This window comes from Athene noctua, chromosome 1, assembly GCF_965140245.1.
Source record: "Athene noctua chromosome 1, bAthNoc1.hap1.1, whole genome shotgun sequence".
In the NCBI taxonomy this organism is placed as follows: Eukaryota; Metazoa; Chordata; class Aves; order Strigiformes; family Strigidae; genus Athene; species Athene noctua.
Genome location: NC_134037.1, coordinates 75,304,924 through 75,319,867, shown reverse-complemented (window position 1 = coordinate 75,319,867; position 14,944 = coordinate 75,304,924). Strand labels below are relative to the sequence as shown.

The 14,944-nt window shown below is 39.7% G+C and overlaps 1 protein-coding gene across 6 annotated transcripts in view; it reads left to right on the top strand.

Annotated features, from left to right (window-relative positions):
* The window catches only part of GRM1 (glutamate metabotropic receptor 1), a 201,123-nt gene that overhangs the window by 155,957 nt on the left and 30,222 nt on the right, over positions 1-14,944 (top strand). For all 6 annotated transcript variants that reach the window (XM_074896595.1, XM_074896598.1, XM_074896596.1 and 3 more), the window contains 3 exons: positions 4,709-4,877; positions 6,744-6,870; positions 12,414-13,344. In XM_074896595.1, the coding sequence (XP_074752696.1) occupies positions 4,709-4,877; positions 6,744-6,870; positions 12,414-13,344 (1,227 nt within the window). The remainder of the gene's footprint in view (positions 1-4,708; positions 4,878-6,743; positions 6,871-12,413; positions 13,345-14,944) is intronic.

Sequence of the window (14,944 nt, the reverse complement as noted above, 5' to 3'; positions counted from 1 at the left end):
CAGTCAGACACATACTTAGTAACACAAATGCATAAATCAAGACTTTGCACATATAATTGAGATAACAAAGAGAAATTATTGTTTAGTGTAACTTCAAGTTTATTACACACTTTTTATTGCCATAAAAGCATTAATCCAGCTTCGCATATGCTTCATTGTCTGCCTGTAGTTTGATGTAATTTTCCAATTTTTGCCCAAATCTTATTCAATATCTTGGCATCTGAGAGCATTTCCACAACTCTCATCAGTACCAAGCATAGAATTAGAATGAAGAATTCCTGAATTGAAAATATAGGAGAATTTACATTATGATATTTCTCTTAGTAGGTGAGAAAGATAGAATTTTTTCCATCCATCATTTTGGTCTATAGCAAGTTCATTTCTCTTGATTCTCTGGCTTATTTAGAATTTGATGTGTTATTTTAGGTAGGTTTTTTTTCTGTCACTCCTAATTTATATATTCACAGCTGGAATTAGCAATTTTGGGTGAGAAAGTTCAGTTAACCTTTTTGTTATTTATGCTGTAGTCCTTGGATCAGTTTGTGGCATTTATGATATGGGCAATATCATATCAGAGAATGGTGATGTATATATGAAATGTGATCTGTACAGTCTGTCAGATCTTTGTATACCAGTGGTAGTTTATGTCCATTCAGAATTGTATGTCGTTCCAGATTAGCCCTAGTGTTTCCACAGTTCCACATCAAAAAGCTTTGTGGATGAGTGAATGGACCATACCACTATATCAATAGCCAAAAAAACTTTTGTACCTTAGCAAAATGAAAAGATAAACACCATATACAACACTTAAATTCAGCAAAGAGAACCAGATCTGAAATTTCATAGTTTTTAGCTTTTCTATGCCAGCGCAGGAATGTTACACAAATATGTAACAAGTTTTTGATATTATGTTACCGTATCATGTGAACAAATCAACTTCACAAGATGGTATAAGTCAAAACTCCTTAGAAAGCAGCAAACTTCTTCATACTTTATTTTCAAAAAAATCTGTGAGAATCTTTGAACAATTGATTCTCACAAGCTCCTAGTGAAAATCATCATGGGTAGAGCAGATAGAGATACCTGTAGTTATGTTTCCCTGACATATAATTTCCTGTTTTGAACCTCTTACATCTTCATCAAACCTTAACCATTTGTTCAGATATAACTCTTTTTTCTATCTCAGGCTCAATTCATGATTTCAAGCTTTTATCAAAATGAGATTAGGAAACATGAAGCACTTTTTCAAAGGCTTATTTCTTCTGTGCAGAATCTTTTATTTGAAGAGCTTTTATGCAGAAATGTGAAGCAGTCCTTTATCAGAAGGGCACAAATGCAGTCACTTAACTGACTGCACTGCCTCTGGAAAAATTATGTGGATGTAGCTCTGAAGAATCAACAGTATATGCTTGGTATACTATCATTAAGAACATGCTGGTAAAATTGCTGAACTTTTTACTTTCATTGAGAACCTCCAATTTCCTTTCTCGATATTAGTCATGTCACTCAAATTCCCAGAAATGGCTGGACAAGGTGTGAGGGATGCAGTAGTCAACACCACATCCTTCTCTGGGACTGTGCAAGGGGTAGGGGACAGATCCATTTGGAGCTCTTGACTGTTCTAGGGTAACTGCCTACTTTTAGCTTATGACAGATATGAAAAAACTTGCCTCTCTAGGAAAATTTGCATAAGCTTTTGACTATAAAATGTTATGTGATAACAGGCAGGAGAACTTTCAGCCCTTACAATGGACCTCCGATGTGTAGAGAAATGCTGAGGTTCACAAGCTGACAGAAATGTTGCTCATTTAACCTTAACTAGACTTGGGTGTAGACCCATATAAGTCTATCTAGTTCCAAATTTCCAGTACCTGTTCTGGCTTCAGACATGGCAACTCTATCAACTCCAATGCTTAGAGCAAATTATCAAATGCATAATGCAAAGACTTCAAACTTGTATATAAAAGAAATTTTTGTCAAATACATGTGGTTATTTGGGAGTTTGGCTTCAGGGGTTGTTGTTCTGGCCAGTTACATCCCAGCATTGCTCAGCATTGCTGTTTTCCATTCTGCCTTCTAGTATAGCAAACCTCACTGGCAGTCTGGTATTATGGCTATGGAAAAAAGTAACTTCAGCTATCTCAGACTAACCTGAGTAAGAGTGTGCCTGTGACCAGCTGGCTAAATGATCTGGCACACCTCACAAGTAACTTGCTCATATAACACCACCTATTTGGTCACATCATTTCCCCATACACCAGAGAACTTGCTCTTATATTAAAAGAAGGGTTCATTTTCCTACCTGTAGAATGTTTTCATGGCTTCTGTAAATGCTGCCATATGTGTGTGAAATCCAGTTGCCTCCATGGTCCTCCCTCTCTTAGAGCTTCACAACTCTTGCAAAACCCACATCTTTTGGGATAATAATTTTAGCTTGGACACAGCCCAAAACTGTTAAAGTTGTACGTATGTGAGCAAGGCGATGGGGTAGGTATTCCAGCACTGAGCTTTTCCTTACTCAAAGCAGAAATTTTTCATTAAGGGAAAGAAGGAAAGGATAAAGAACTTAAGCACATCTTTATGTACCAAGAGTATTGCTTAGACCACATTTTTCCACTTAAAACTCAAGCTGCATATCAAAGCTGCAAGCACTGTACTACAACTTGTCATATGCAAGACTGTGTAAGAGCTTTTATCTGCATACTTTATTCTTTGACAGATAACTGCTAGAAAAGGGAACAGTGTTATAAGAAAACATAAGAATGGCTTTCAGCCTAAAATCATATTCTTGAAATTGCCAGCTCTTGATTGATATTGCATTAATGCCACTCTGTGCCTTGTAATATATTTTTGCAAAACCGAAAACAATCTGTGCAGGCTCAAAAATTCCATTAAGGGAATGGGAGGTTTTAGTAATCTTTTATTCCCCTTCCTGAATTCATTTTTGAGCCCAGAGTAACTGATTTTGTGTCAGTCTCATACAAGGTCACATTAAAATCCAAGCAGGTTCTTCTTGCTAGGAAGAGGCATGTACATGCAAGCTCAATTTTACTCCTGTCTGTTGAGTATATATTATAAAGTCCCTGGCTCTTATTGCTTCTTGGTATACTGATTCTTCACAGTCCTGGAAACAGCATTCCTTTTTTTTTTTTTTTTTTTTTTTAATGTTCTTCCTTTGCAAAAACTGGGATATGAGAAGGAATTGTTTCCTGGTGAGTTTGAAATTTACCCCTTTTCAAAGCAACTCCTCAATTAGTAGCTGATTGCCAACCAATGAAGCTAATACCTACTTGGAGCTCCATTGAAATTGGTGGCAAGAGCCCATTTTCCCATGTGATTCAGTGAAGCTCTGCAGTGGCACTGACACTGTCTGAGCATGCATATTTGCAAGACTGAGGTATAAATACAGCTGTAAATATGCACTTCTTTAAAGCAGCTTTAACTAGAGAGATTCCAAAAACTCTATTAAGAAAAACAGACACCTAGAGAGTAATTCTAGCACCTCTTTCCTCTGTGAAGTGCAGGGAGAGTTGTAATTTTGCATGTTTGAACCTCAAAAGGGAAAAGAAAAAATGAATATGTCTCTCTCTTTGCCCACAACCAAGCAACCATCCCAGTTTTATTTATGGCTCATAATTTGCTTACCTTCCATTCCTAAAGCACATACAAGCTAGCAACTCATTAGAAAGAAAATATTTTTTTCCCCAGAGACTGAGACAATCCATTAGAGAAAAACAAGGCAGTAACTCCCAGGCTTGGAAAACAGAAGATGCTTTGTGATTTTCAGCTGCAGTGCTGATTTCTGGTTTTCAGCCCTCTTTCTCTTGTCCTCTTTTAAACAAAGCCTTCCCTCTTCCCATCTTAGGAAGCCAGGCTGTAGGTCCAGCTTCTTTTATGGTTCTTCCTCTCTGTGCACTCTCCGCTACTCATTCTCCCGTTCTTGCTTATATCCTACTAAGACATCACCACAGTTAATCACTGCTTTGCACAAGCCACATTCTGTGGGTTAAAGAAGGAGCAGAATACTTAGCAGTAAGGGATGTGCACACACCAGGTCCAACACACGTAAGGCAATGATGGAGGCGGGAAGCTGAATGTTTAGTGTAGCAGTGTTTTATGTTTCCTTTGCATGAGGTTTGGGAAGTTCTCTCCTACTTGCCTAGGGCAAGGAAGTAAATTTTGTGCCTGGGCTGCTAACTTTTCCTGACAGTCTCACTGGGCTAGGTAATATAAACAGTTGAACTAGTGCTTGCAGTTAACTTATGGCGTACTGATTCAGTTAGTCTGAGCATTTCTATTGATTACTCTAGAGGTCCCAGCAGCAGCTATACTGCAACCAACCTGTATGTAGGCACCAAGCAAATGTTAAAGACATCTTGAAAAATGGCTGAAAAACACACCATCTAGACAGTGCCTACATCTTTAGCAGAGCTTTCTGTCTTTGGTGTGCAGTTCTTCCTGGACACACAACTTTTTACCCACAGTTTATGTAAGCAGGGCAGGCAATCGGTAACTGCGTGGCAATCAGAGCTGTCATTTCCCATGACTCTGCTGCAAATCCTATAGTATTCAGTGTTCCTGTGAAACTCTAGTCCCTGGTGTTAAGGGATGACATGAATATTTACAGAGACAGAAGGAGGAGGGCGAGGTAAATTTTTATCTTTCGTGTTGCAGGACAGTGACTCACTTTCTCTTTTTTCCCTTGCAGGTATGACATCATGAACCTGCAGTACATAGAGCCCAACCGCTACGACTACGTCCTCATTGGGACTTGGCATGAGGGCGTGCTGAACATCGATGACTACAGGATTCAGATGAATAAGAGTGGAATGGTCCGATCAGTGTGCAGTGAGCCTTGCTTGAAGGGCCAGATTAAGGTGTGCCTCTGATACTTACTTTCTGATACAGAAATGTGAATAACCAGTCAGTGTTTTTCCCTAAACACAAGTAAGCTACTTTCAAGCCAAGGGATAAGACACCCTTTTCTTCAGAAAAGCCAAAAATATAGAAAGACCCCTAAGGTTAACATCTTACTTTTACAATCCCTTATACAGGCCCATGTTTTCTAAAATTACCCTTTGTAGTGATGCAGAATCTTCAAGTGCGACAGGATTAGAATTTTACCTTATGTGAGAAAGAGCAAGATTTTCACTTAGTCATTGCCTACAACATTCAGTGGCTGTGATTCACTTAGGGGCTGATCCTGAAAATAATGTGACCCATGGGAATCCTGTATTTTGTTCCAGCAATAACACCTGCAAGAAAAAGAGGAAAAAACAAAAAAAGCCTATTTGTCTCATGTTCACAACAGGAGGTATGGAAACACGAATGAAATCACTCTGTGTTTACTAAACAGTAGCACTTGTATCAAGCTAGAAATAATTTGCCACCTGCCATGCCTAGATGACATAAAGACATGTTCCACCACTATCAAAATGGTATGGATGCAATAAGTTTAACATGGCAAGAAGCCCATTCAGGAAAATCACCTTAGAGCAGACCTTCCTTTCTAATTTCATTTAATAATCACATTTGCGGCTTTTTAATTCTATATTGCTACTCTAACCAGTAAGTGATTGATGATTTGGCAAAGGCATAGTGACATACTCCAACAGTCTTGGAGGGAAAACATTATCAGTATTTACTACCCTCCAAAACATCTTTTCCCTGTTTTTGAGATTGTGCAGTTTGTGTATGTGTGTATATGTAAACACCATGCATACAAAATGCCAGCTTCATCTCCCATTGAAGTTTATTGGACTCTCTCCACAGACTGCAGGAGGAAATGTTAACAAAAAAAAACCCACAAAGCCAGCATTCAATAAAATAAACATTTCGTATTTCACTACTGCACTTAGCTCTGCATATAGATGCACAAGAAGATCCTGGAGAGAAGGCTGGATTCCTCCTTTCTGGCAAACAGAGCCAGAGTCTTTGTTGGAGCCCCATGAGCTGGAGATATCCTTAATTTTTCTTTCAGCCTCAGCATAATGCAACTAGGAGTCAAGACAAATAAACTATCTTTTCAACACTGGATCATTACACTTAGCAGCCTTCACAGCAGAGAAAGATACAGCTTTCAGGGACATTTGTCTCCAAAAGAGCTGTTCCGAAGCATGCTCTTCGTCACTGCATATTGGTTTTATTTTCTACTAGGACCCATTACATCCTTTTAGCAGTATATTTTTTAATTTGCTCTTATTTGAATTTCTATTTACACTAGTGTAATGAGCCCCAAAGAGACTTCCATGTAAATTGGAACTTATATCTGTGTGTGTGTGCTTGTGTGTATATATATATGTATATGCATGAATCACTCTTTGTTCTACACTTTGACTTTGTTTACTGCTTTTTACTATGCAGTAGATATTAAGTGTGGGCTGAGCTACTTGTCCTGACCTGAACCATCTCCTAGATTAAGCCTCTTCTCAAGTTTGATTGCAAGGATAACACTCACCATGCCTCTGTACCAGAGGGAAAACGGTTTTGTACTTTTAACTCAGAACCGCTTGCCGCAAAACAAAATACAGTTGTCCCCAGATATTATCCTTGAACTCCTAAGCACAAATTTTAATTCACGGTGGGAGATACAGAATCAGGATTCATGTTTTCTAGTTGCTTGAAATATGCCATACACAGGAATTCTGTCATATTTAAAACAGTGCAGGTGGTACCTGTTTGCTGGGGGGTCTTCTGCGTTATCTTATAGAGGATCATAGCTGAGGATGCATTTTGCATTACAGGTGATCAGGAAAGGAGAAGTGAGTTGCTGCTGGATTTGCACTGCTTGCAAGGAGAATGAATTTGTTCAGGATGAATTCACATGTAAAGCCTGTGAGCTTGGCTGGTGGCCGAATTCTGACCTGACAGGTAGGGATGTGTCCCTCCAAATACATTCCCATTTTACAGGGCTCAAGGAGAATGGTGTGTGGTGGAGAGTAAGGTGGCAACATGTAGACATATTAAAGGTACATACTTAAACACGCATCCCAGTGCAGTTTAGGGTGAGTGAAAAGTGCTGTATCTTTTGGCTCAGTTCAACAGCAGTGACAATAAAGACAGGAAAATGTATACCAAGAAGAAGTGACATAATCTTGTTCCTCCCCTTCAAACAGCATAAGCATTGATAAAGCTCTTAAGACTACTAATGAACTTAGCAGCATTTGCTGCAATTTTAGCAGTGATTATTCCAAGAGCTCACTGCATCCCTGTCAGATTGACTTGATACTCTTTCTGATTGTTCTACTGTGCAATTAATAATACTTTATCTGGGACTTCAGGCCATTCAGTAACTGACTAGCAGACATTTGTTAGGCATAAAGATAATTTTTACTGCACCTGCCAGCAAGAGGAATGTCAACAAAATCTTTTTAAAGTCTGGTAGATGAAAGGGAAACATCTAGAATTGCCCTCCCCTATGTATATACTTTGGATGACTTGTATGCTATGGCATCTTTCTATTATTTTGTACTTATCAGGGCTGACCTCCTCACCTGCTCTGGGCTTTGCAGTAACCATTACCCCAAGAAAATAGATTTAATGCACTGAGAAGCACCACCTTGACCTTGAAGTTTGCTTTGTATCACTGTAAAATACTACTGGCACTTCTGCCCCGTGCTGCATCTGCAAATGTTGGCTGCCAGTATTCAGCAGGGCATAATTCCTAGTTAGAGAAACAGTCTCACTACCTAGCTGAAGATCAAATGTGCAACTTAACACATCTTTGTCCTTTAATATGACTGGTTGGCAACTAGATATTGCTGCAGTGTTTAACATATAGACAAAGTACTCAAACCTTGATTAAATAGTTCTGAGAGATAATGGCTAAGCGAAGTCACTGAAGCCAAGGAGCTTTCTGAGGTTTTATTTTGAGAGGGAAAGCTGGACACTACTCCACCTAAAAATATCTTATCATTCACAATAAACTGGGAAACTTGATCCATAGTTTATCTTGGTTTTCTATGGAAAGTAAGCTATGGTCATGCCCCAGATGTCTTTGTGTCTGTCTATATCCCATACTTCTCACCACCCACCCCCCTTCTCTCTCTCTCTCTCTGGTGTGCAACTGAACCTACTTCAAACAGATTTGTCATGATACAGAAATCTCAGTGATCATTCCGTTCTTCAAGTTTCATGTAAGTGGGTTGTAGGAAGAGGAGTTCTTGAAAAATACCTTCTGTAAGGGCCCCAGCTGTGGGAAAATGTTTTATATTGCTAGACACCAGAAAATCCACAGGACCCATAAATGTCCTGACCATTGGAAAATCTTCTATTCAACTCCCACCTCCTAGGACACCAGTGTCTGCTAATTTTAAAGCAGATATCCAGAGACAAAGAGGTTCTGTTAGTTTTGGAGGTTTGCAGAATTGTTTGTATCTACTGTTCAGGGAAGAAAAGTGGGGCTTCTTTTTAATCAATAAGGCAGAACAAGAACATAGTGAGAGATCAATGTGCACTTGAGCGAATATGGTTCAGTGCTACCAGCTGCCCAAAATAGCTTAAAAGGGGGCATGTCAAAATGACAGGCACTGCTGAAAAGAGTTGAGGAAAGCATCAGTGCTGGAAAAAATCTCAGGGGCATGTTGCAATCTATTAACTTTTAATGAAATCAGTAGATGACCTGCTGATTTGTGTTTCTTCTCAGCAAGGAGACTGGACTGCTGCTGTTCTGAAATCACAGTAGCATCAGCCAAATGACAGCATAATCATCGACCGATTTCCCAAAGAAAGTCAAAATGGCAGTCTGCTCCTTCACAGCTTCTTCATTCTGTCTTGTCGAGGACAAAACTTTTTTTAACCCCTGCAATTCATTTACTTGAATTGCAGTACAAAGTGCAAAGTTGTGAAGAGAAGCTGACGCCATCCTAACCTTAGAAAAGGGAGGCTGAGCTAGATAAACTCTGGTGCTTGAACTCTGTGGGAGTCACTGCTTGTACCATTTATTTTGGAATTCTCTTTTCTTGTCAGGATTTCTCCCATCAGATATGTTTTTATAGCTTGCTTTTTGTCTGTTGTATGCATACCCTGCCAGTCACCATAGCTTCAGATTGTTTTCCCTTCACCTTAAATCTTAAATGCTAAACGTGTGTGCAGTTTTAGTCCAATTTTCCATCACAGACAGAGGTTCTAAAATCCTTAGTCCCTTTAAGAAGCGTGAAGCACATACTAACCCAATTCCTAGGACATGCTTTTCAGGGTGCTCATTTTCTTAATTTGAAATCAGTCTCTGTTGCTCAGCAATCCTTTCCTGACATTTTAATTTTATTTTTAAATGTACATTTTTATTTTTTTTTTAGATTGCTTCCCTTAAATATGTTTTCAGTGAAGTGGAGTCAGCAGGCACAAAGGATGTCTCATCACAGATGATAAAAACCTGACCTGACAAATAGTCACTAAACCCAGTATCTTAAGGCCTTGTGCCAAGAGGAAGAGATATCTCTTATAGTATCAGAATCTATTATAAGAAAAATGAATGTCAAGCTAGTAAACCTAGTTTATATAAATCATCTTAAATAAGCAATAAAACAAGATAGGACAGGAAGTTTTACAGAGTTATTACGAAATGAATCATAAAGGCTTGTGCCCATTAGTTACCTGGGATGTGTTAATGACCTCAGAAAACATCCTGGATTGTCTTACTGGCCTTACAGTATGAACATAACTTTAAAAAGAAATTTAAAAATTACTTAACCTTCTGCTCTAGGAAATGATCCATGGTTAAAGTGCAGGGAAAATAGCAGATGAAAGCTGCCTAACAGCTTTTTACTAGAAACTTTTAACTGTGAAACTTTTGCCAATAATTCTCTGAATTTTTTGAGGTTTGGGTTAGTTGTGGGTTTTTTTCAGGATTTTTGTGTTGTGGGGTTTTTTTTCAACCTGTAAGTGCACCATTTCCTGGGTATCCTCCCCCGGTCTTAGCAAGGTTCCCTAGCCCACTTTCTCCTAACTGGGAAATGACCCACCTTCACAGGTGCTGACAACTAACGACTGTTTGCTGATATAAGCAGTGCAGGCAACTTTCGGCAATGTCTGTAGCATATGTGGTTCTTGGGACTTGCTGGTGCACAGGCATTACACTGATTTAATGAAACAGATTTCTAAGATCTTACACAGGATAAACTTAAAGCAATCGATCAGCTTAACTACCATGATAAATCAGGGCTATGGCTCTGAAAATATCATTTAAGATGGAATAATATGAGTATGGGTTGATGTTTCCAAGCTTAAAGACCACATTGAAACTTAACCCTTCCAGCAACCACAGACTGGCTTCTTGTTTAAGAAGAGCTTTGCATGTATTAACCAATGAGCAGGAACTTCTGAGTCTTAGTTTTTTATTAAATCAAAGGAGCCAACTTTCACTCAGGGCTGCTGGGGCCAATGGCCAGAGGTTCTCACTTCTAATAAAAGTTTTTTCCTTCATATTTCACCACAAATATGCTGGTTGGAAAAACAGGTTTCCTCACCTGAGTCTTGAACAGACCACTTTGAGCAAAACAGAATTCCTTTTCTTTATAAAATGAGACCTCCGTTGCACATACTATCGTTTCTATTGTTCTTGATGTTACAGGTACCTGTGACATCATTACCTATAGTTAAGTAAACCTCATTACCTGTAGTTAAGTTAGCCTGGTACACTTAGTGACAAAGAGTACAGAATAATAAGACATTCTTTCAGTTCATATGACATTAGCAGACATTAAAAGTTCAAGCAGAAATTTTCCATGCTAGGACTGTGCCCCAGGCTGATTTTTTTTTTTTTTTTAATTTCAACAACAACTAAAAAAATCTTCTTCTGTTTCTCAAAATGAGGTTAAACTGTTCAACCCTGATCCATACCTCTGCTTGTATTTGGAAGGAAGAACTTTACATTTTGGTAGAGGTATCAGTTGGTAATTTTGTCACCTTATGGAAGATACATATAAATTGAGCAAAACTGTGGGCTTCACAATCTTTTAGTTCATAGACGTTGGTTTCTGCAGATGTACTCCATACTGAGGAAGAAGGGGCTGAGCATGACTTTTCCTCATCACAATATCAGGGCCCTTTCTAAGATTTAGCAGCAAAATTGAGAGGTAAAAAATGCCTCCCTTACAAGCTCGTTGATATTACCACCTTTTCCCTGCACTTCTCAGCCGCATTCAACAACCCAGACAGGCAGAAGCGGTGAACAGCTGGTCCAGGATGTGAAAAGCTGGACCAGCAGTGTTTGTAATGGAGACATCTGGGTGGAGAGGTTAGGAAAACACTGAACTGGAAGGGAAACTGAGACAGAGACAGTGAGGGACTGGGAGGAAAGATACTTGAGAGGTGAGGGAAAGCAGAAATAGGTGAGCTGGATTCAAAGAAAACTGGAGGAGGACAGAAACAAGAAGTAAAAGAGGCCATGGATAATTTCCTTGGGATATAGAAACAAGGTAAAATCATTTGGTGCTATTAAGTCAAGAACAGAAATTAGGAAATGCCAGAATGAAGGTTTTCAGTAACTCAGCTTCACAACTGTAACATCGTATTAATACAGAAGATTTTATTTTCTCTGTAATGTTTATTGCTGGCATTATATCTTCAGCACAGTGAGGAATCTAGCCAGACACTCTAACTTGAATGTGGGAGAGAGCAGCTAAGTACCATCTTGACTGATATCTATTTTGGCACATCTGTCATAAAGAGCCTTTCCAGTTATTTTTTGAAGGCTTATCTATTTTGTGGGTTTGACTTTTCCATAAGAATTAAATTACATTATGTAGTGGAAAAACAATGAGCAGAGGGTTTGACAAAATGAGACTAAAGTAATGTTAAGAGAAAAAAAAAAAAGCAGAAATATACTAAAAGGTACAGTATCTATGGTGTAGTTCCATTACAACTTTGGATTTCTTGCTGTTTTTCTGCCCATAGATCTCAAATTAGTTTCTATTATTTATAAAATCACCCACACAAAAATATAGTGGGTCAAGTTATAGTGATTTTGATAAAGACTAAAATTAGTCTGAGGAGGTCAAAAAGCTACCCATTCTGATTTGTAACAACCCTTTCCCTGCTGAAATTAAGAGGTGGTGCTGAGTTTGTCTGGCTTCTGTTCCCATCTCTGCCTTTGATATGCTGGGCTTGTGAGCAGATACCTCAAGAAAAATTATGAAAAAATTTCCAAATTTCATTTCCCTTTGTAGCATACCAAACAAATATTTGGGACACTCAAAACTGATGACTGTTTTTTGGTTTTTGGGGTTTTTTTTAACGTATTCCATACAAACTTTCCCATGCTGCAGTTCATTCCTTTGTAAAATGGTTTTAATAATCCATGGCACATAGGCATAAACTAATGTTTGGATTATATTGGGGGCCAGAAAAAAAAAAAAGTCCTTTCTTCAAGCAACTACCTTTCTAACACTCTCTTTCTTTTCTGTACACCGCAGGCTGTGAACCCATCCCTGTAAAGTATCTCCAGTGGAGCAATATAGAGTCTATTGTGGCTGTGGTCTTTTCCTGCCTGGGGATCCTGGTCACCATGTTTGTCACCCTTATCTTTGTGCTCTACAGGGACACCCCTGTTGTCAAATCCTCCAGCCGGGAGCTCTGCTACATTATCCTTGCTGGCATCTTTCTGGGTTACGTCTGCCCTTTCACCCTTATAGCTAAACCCACCACGACATCCTGCTACCTCCAGCGCCTTCTGGTGGGTCTCTCCTCTGCCATGTGCTATTCTGCCCTTGTCACCAAAACCAACCGCATTGCACGCATCCTGGCAGGCAGCAAAAAGAAGATCTGTACCCGCAAGCCACGTTTCATGAGCGCATGGGCCCAAGTGGTCATTGCCTCCATTTTGATCAGTGTGCAGCTGACACTGGTGATCACACTGATCATCCTGGAGCCCCCGATGCCCATCCTCTCCTACCCTAGCATTAAGGAAGTCTACCTTATCTGCAACACCAGCAACCTAGGTGTCGTGGCTCCTGTGGGCTACAATGGACTCCTCATCATGAGCTGCACATACTATGCCTTCAAGACTCGCAATGTGCCTGCCAATTTCAACGAGGCCAAGTACATTGCATTCACCATGTACACCACTTGTATCATCTGGCTGGCCTTTGTGCCTATCTATTTCGGGAGCAACTACAAGATCATCACCACCTGTTTTGCAGTGAGCCTGAGCGTGACAGTGGCCCTGGGGTGCATGTTCACTCCTAAGATGTACATCATCATAGCCAAGCCTGAGAGGAACGTCCGCAGTGCCTTCACCACCTCAGATGTGGTGCGTATGCATGTCGGGGATGGCAAGGCACCTTGCAAGTCCAACACTTTCCTCAACATATTCCGGAGAAAGAAGCCAGGGACTGGAAATCCAAAGTAAGTAACTGACTGCAGGTACACATCTATGTGTATATGTCTCTCTCTTTGCCATCCTCTCTTGGTTGACCGTAGTCTGCTGAATAGTAAGGTATGTAACAGTTTTTCATCTCATGTGAAGCAGAAAAGGTAAAAACGATCCTTTAGATCTAAGCCTCAGATAGATATTGACATGTTCCTTCTTATTTTCCTCTCCTGCTCTAAAGGCATCCTTGTACAAAACTCCCTCTACCTCTGGGGCAGAGCAGGCAGTGGCAGAGAACTAAGCTCCATCTGCAGCTTCGCCCATCTCTCTGTGCATGCGATGCAGATCTCACACCCCTATGTGCAGTTCCTCTGCATTATGTTCAAACTGAGATGCTATTGTAGCTTTTTGGGGAAGGGACCAGAAATCTATGTCTGTGTGGTTGTATATCACATGTACTTGTCTAAGGCCTCTGGGATGCGTGTGTGAAAGTTGAGGATTGAACATTAGTTTTTAAGGTAGTGTTTTGTGACAGTCCTCATGATTGTGATCCAAAAGCACCCTTCATACTATCCCTCTGCTTTGTTTAATATTCAGAATTATGAGTCATACTCTTAATCATCATTAGTGTAAACTTGTCCATGTTCTCAAACTCAGTGTTGGTGTGAAAGTTGCAGAAGTCAACTGATGGTGAAAATGAACTTGCATCCACATCTATTGAGCCTGTTATTTTCCTTGCTAATAATTAAAGGCAAACCAGCTGCAGCAGAGGGGGAGAGAGAAATGTTACTTCAAACAGCATCTCCCTGTGAGCAGCTGTCTGAACATTTGCATTCTTTATTACCTTATTGCTTTTTAAACTTTAAAGAAGCACCACAGGGCTAGATATAAGCTTAAGTTCTTTTTGCCTCAATTAGAAAAAACTATCAAAATAATAAAGAACCAGTGAGGTCTAAATTTCTGAGCTTCCTGATAGAATTAAAATTCAGTCAATTTCCAGCTCTTTGGGATCCGTAGGTTTCTCTGAGTCACTCAAGTTGGTTTTGATTCAGTTTTCATAAGAACCATTTTTGTATGTCCTGGAGGTGGAAGGGATAAGGTTGGAGGTAATACTATAGAAAACACATGCTGTGATCAATTTTGCTTTTATGCTACTTCAATACTTTTTATTTAGTTGCCAGACAGGGGATCAGACGAGATGGGAATGGAGACATAAGTAACCCAAATACACAGCTCAGTGTGCCACAGAAGCTGTGACAAGACTGCCAGCTCCTGAGCTAGATAGAGAGGGAGCTGGGAGTGGCAGGCAGCCCTGAGAGCCCCCACTTGCAGGGAGATGGGCAAAAATCTCTGTAGCTCAGGAGCTTGAATTCCATGCAAGTAGAAAGATGGAACCTGATCCCCCTTCCTCTGACTCTATGGAAGTTTGATGCAGTCTTGTAACTGTAAGAAGTCTTGTCTGTAAGAAACTAGTGTAGTGTCTCTGCAGTGTAGTCTTCTGGCTAACGCTGTTGGTATCTTTAAGATGATCTCGGACAAAAATAGGACTATTAAGTATTTTAGATCATGAGAAACTTAGTAAATAATTCTTTGTTGTGCTTACTGTTCTTCTACTTTCACTAAAAATCCTATACT